Source organism: Lampris incognitus, chromosome 1, assembly GCF_029633865.1.
Source record: "Lampris incognitus isolate fLamInc1 chromosome 1, fLamInc1.hap2, whole genome shotgun sequence".
In the NCBI taxonomy this organism is placed as follows: Eukaryota; Metazoa; Chordata; class Actinopteri; order Lampriformes; family Lampridae; genus Lampris; species Lampris incognitus.
The window spans coordinates 63,848,648-63,852,062 of NC_079211.1; the positions used below are offsets into that span (position 1 = coordinate 63,848,648).

The window sequence follows — 3,415 nt, forward strand, 5'->3', positions numbered from 1 at the left end:
AGGGTGATTGAGGACAGTGGATGGATGTCATAGAAATTGAGGGGGAAGATAATACAGAGATAACAGCTGAAGATCAAAGGAACAACACCCATAACATGGGAGAGAAGACAGCACTGTCAGCTGCCAACAGACAGCAATACAGGTGAAGGTTTGGTACATTTGGATTCTTTTTGACAATACTGTGGTAAGAGACAGTACATATGTAATGTGCAGTTGTCAGTGAGCTTCAGCTCATCAGAGTAGCCATATTAATACTTTTCTTTTCACTAACCAGAGTTGAAAACGGAGCCTGACATAGAGAAAGGAGTACATCAACTGCTATTACATCTGACGGGCAATAACATAATTATTTGTCTTCTAGTGTTTTGAGTCCTCTTTACTTAGCCTACTTGTTTATTGACATAGGGTGTTGTGTACAATGGTGTTCGTATTCCTTTACCTTTGTTCATTATTAAAGTAATTGGCAGATAGACCAAATACAGTGTTGGAGTGTCATTATCCGCTCTGTTTATTGAAATATTTAAAAGTGAAACGTTCCACTTCCATCGTTTACCTTGTAAGTGTACGGTTCCTGTCGATGTGCCAGAGGCAGTTTGGTGCAGGAACACTGTGCACCCTCTCAGAGTGTACAGAGACTATGTGCGTTCAAACAATCCTCAAGGGTTTGTTCGTACATTGAGTGTTTAATTCTGTTCTTTGGGAAACGACACCAATAGTGAAAGTAATCTTGGTTTAACACAGAAGGTCGACAACAACTGCATGTTATGATAATAACAATGATACAGTAATACAATAAGATTATGTGAACCTTTCCCTTTGTCTCCACACCACAGGGTACAGCCTGCACCCTGTGGTGTAGTGACAAGGGAACGTCTTCATTTGTCATGTTTCACCTGTACCGTACAGGTAAAACATGACAAATGTAAGACTAAACAGTATTTTGACACATCCGTTCATACAGCCATTTTATTTTGACTACCTTGAACCATGATGCCTCTTGCTTGCAGATAACGCTGCATCACACGCGGTATCCAGAACATGATTGTAACTCCCTGACAGCATCATCGGATTCCTCATCTGTGAGGCTGCTGTACAGATCGGCAGCCCTTACAATATAATAGATGTGTTAGTGACCAACAGCTGGCATGCAACTTATAGGTGCATGCCAGCCATAGCTTATAGGTCATAGGTACTGATTGCATGGGCCGAAAAGGTTTAGCACCCATAGGGAAGGCCGTTTAAAACATAAATTACTAAATAAATAAATACAAACTACATCTTTTTTTTAAAGCATCTATTTATGGTCACACTCTCACGGCGAGAGCAGGAGAGGACCCAAATGCAGACAGCAAGGAAAAGCTGGGCTTGAACAAAGCTTTAATAACACAAACACTTACAAACAGCAGGAACAGAAGGCAGGTACAGACAGCGGGAAAGCTTACAAAATGATGTGGCGATCCGGCGACCAAGAGTCTCTGTGAGTGAGTGAGACGAACCGACAAAGAACCCAAGCAACTAAGGGGCATATATACCCAGGCCGGGACCTATCAGGGAGATCGGGCGCAAGTGTGCATGACCCGTACAGCCAGTTGGAGAAAGGGGAGGGAGATTGGGTGCAGGTGCACAGGAACCGCACAGCCAATCAGAGAAGGGAACAGTTGAGTGAAGCCGGGCACTCAGGGTCACTCAGGCACACAGTCGCAAGTGAATTGAAACACCAATCGGGATGGGAGACCGCAATGACCCAGATCACACACCCATGACATGACCCCCCCCCCCCCAAGGGACAGATTCCAGGCGTCCTAAACAAACGGACCATGAGCACCAAGCAGGACGGACAGAGGGGGTCTGGGGGAGGATGAATGGGGCCAGGGATCTCAGGCGGAAGTCCTGTCAAGTGGATGGCCTGAGGGTTGGACCAATGGATGGAACTGATCTGCAGGGCGACCAGGATGCAGGATCGAAGGGCAGAGCAGCTCCGGCGAACGGGCAGATGGAAGACCCGGAGGCCGGCGACGCCGACAGGACCGCCGCTCTAGAGGCCGGCGACGCAGGAAGGTACTGAGGTGGCGTGACGGCTGCTTGGGGAACAGACTTCAGAAGCGGCGGGACGGCCGATCGGGGAACAGACTTCGGAGGCGGCGGGACGGCCGCTAAGGAACAGACTTTGAAGGCGGCGGGACGGCCGCTCGGGAACCAGACTTCAGAGGTGGCATGACGGCCGCCTGGGGTCCAGGCTTCGGAGGAGCCGGCAGCCGCTCGGGGAGCAGGCTTTGGAGGCGGCCTGGCTGCTGCTCGGGGAGCAGACTTCAGAGGCGGGGCAGCTGACAGCTTGGGAATAGACTGCACGTCAGCCGGGGTGGCCGACGGCATATCGGCTGAGGCCGCCGACGGCTCAGGAACAAGATTTCACATCAGCAAAGACAACTAACGGCACAGGAACAGACCACACTTTGGCAAAGACAGCCAACGGCACAGGAACAGACCGCACCCTGGCCAGGGTGACTGACAGCTCAGGAACAGACCGACCATTCTGGAATTCGGGGGGCACTGGGCAGCTGAGGCTCTGGGACGCTGGGCAGCTGGGGCTCTGGGGTTGCTGGGCAGCTGAGACTCGGGGGCGCTGGGCAGCTTAGACTCAGGGACGCTGGGCAGCTTAGGCTCTGGGGCGCTGGGCAGCTTAGACGCTGTCTTACAGGGGTTGGGAGGAACTGGATTCAGCTGGAATTTCCACCTGAAGAAATCCACTTATCAGGCTAAGTCAGGGTCCTGCTTCCAGAGTATGGTGAGAAGCTCAAAGGAGCCTAGCTCTTCATTGAGTAAAGTTTCCCTCGACACACCAAAATCCTCACACGTATATGGCAGGCTGAGCAGGTCCATGTTTGGTTGGTTCGTTCTCTCACGGCGAGAGCAGGAGAGGACCTAAATGCAGACAGCAAGGACAGGCTAGGCTTGAACAAAGCTTTAATAACACAAACACTTACAAACAGCAGGAACAGAAGGCAGGTACAGACAGTGGGAAAGCTCACAAAATGCTGTGGCGATCCGGTGACCAAGAGTTTCTTTGAGCAAGTGAGACAAACCGACAAAGGCTGCCTGTGTCGCCGGCCTCCAGAACGTGATCCTGTCTGCATCGCCAGCCTCCAGTGTGGCGGTCCTGTCTGTCTTGTCGGCCTCCAGAGTGGCGATGCTGTCTGCGTCACGGGCCTCTAGAGCAGCTGTCATGTCTCCGTCGCCGCATCCATCTGCCCATCTGCCGGAGCTGCTCTGCCTTTTGGTCCTGCATCCTGGTCGTCCTCCAGATCGTTTCCATCCATCGGTCCAGCCCTCAGGCCATCTGCCTGAGATCCCTGGCCCCATTCATCCTCCCCCAGACCCCCTCCGTCCATCCTGCTTGGTGCTCATGGTCCATTCG

General features: G+C 51.7%; 1 protein-coding gene across 1 annotated transcript; it reads right to left on the bottom strand.

The window, feature by feature from the left end:
* Positions 1–1,893: 1,893 nt before the first annotated feature.
* On the bottom strand, positions 1,894–2,373 carry LOC130110861 (transcriptional regulatory protein AlgP-like). Its single transcript, XM_056278069.1, has one exon. The coding sequence runs from the start codon at positions 2,371–2,373 to the stop codon at positions 1,894–1,896; it is 480 nt and encodes a 159-aa protein (XP_056134044.1).
* Between the last annotated feature and the right edge of the window lie 1,042 nt (positions 2,374–3,415).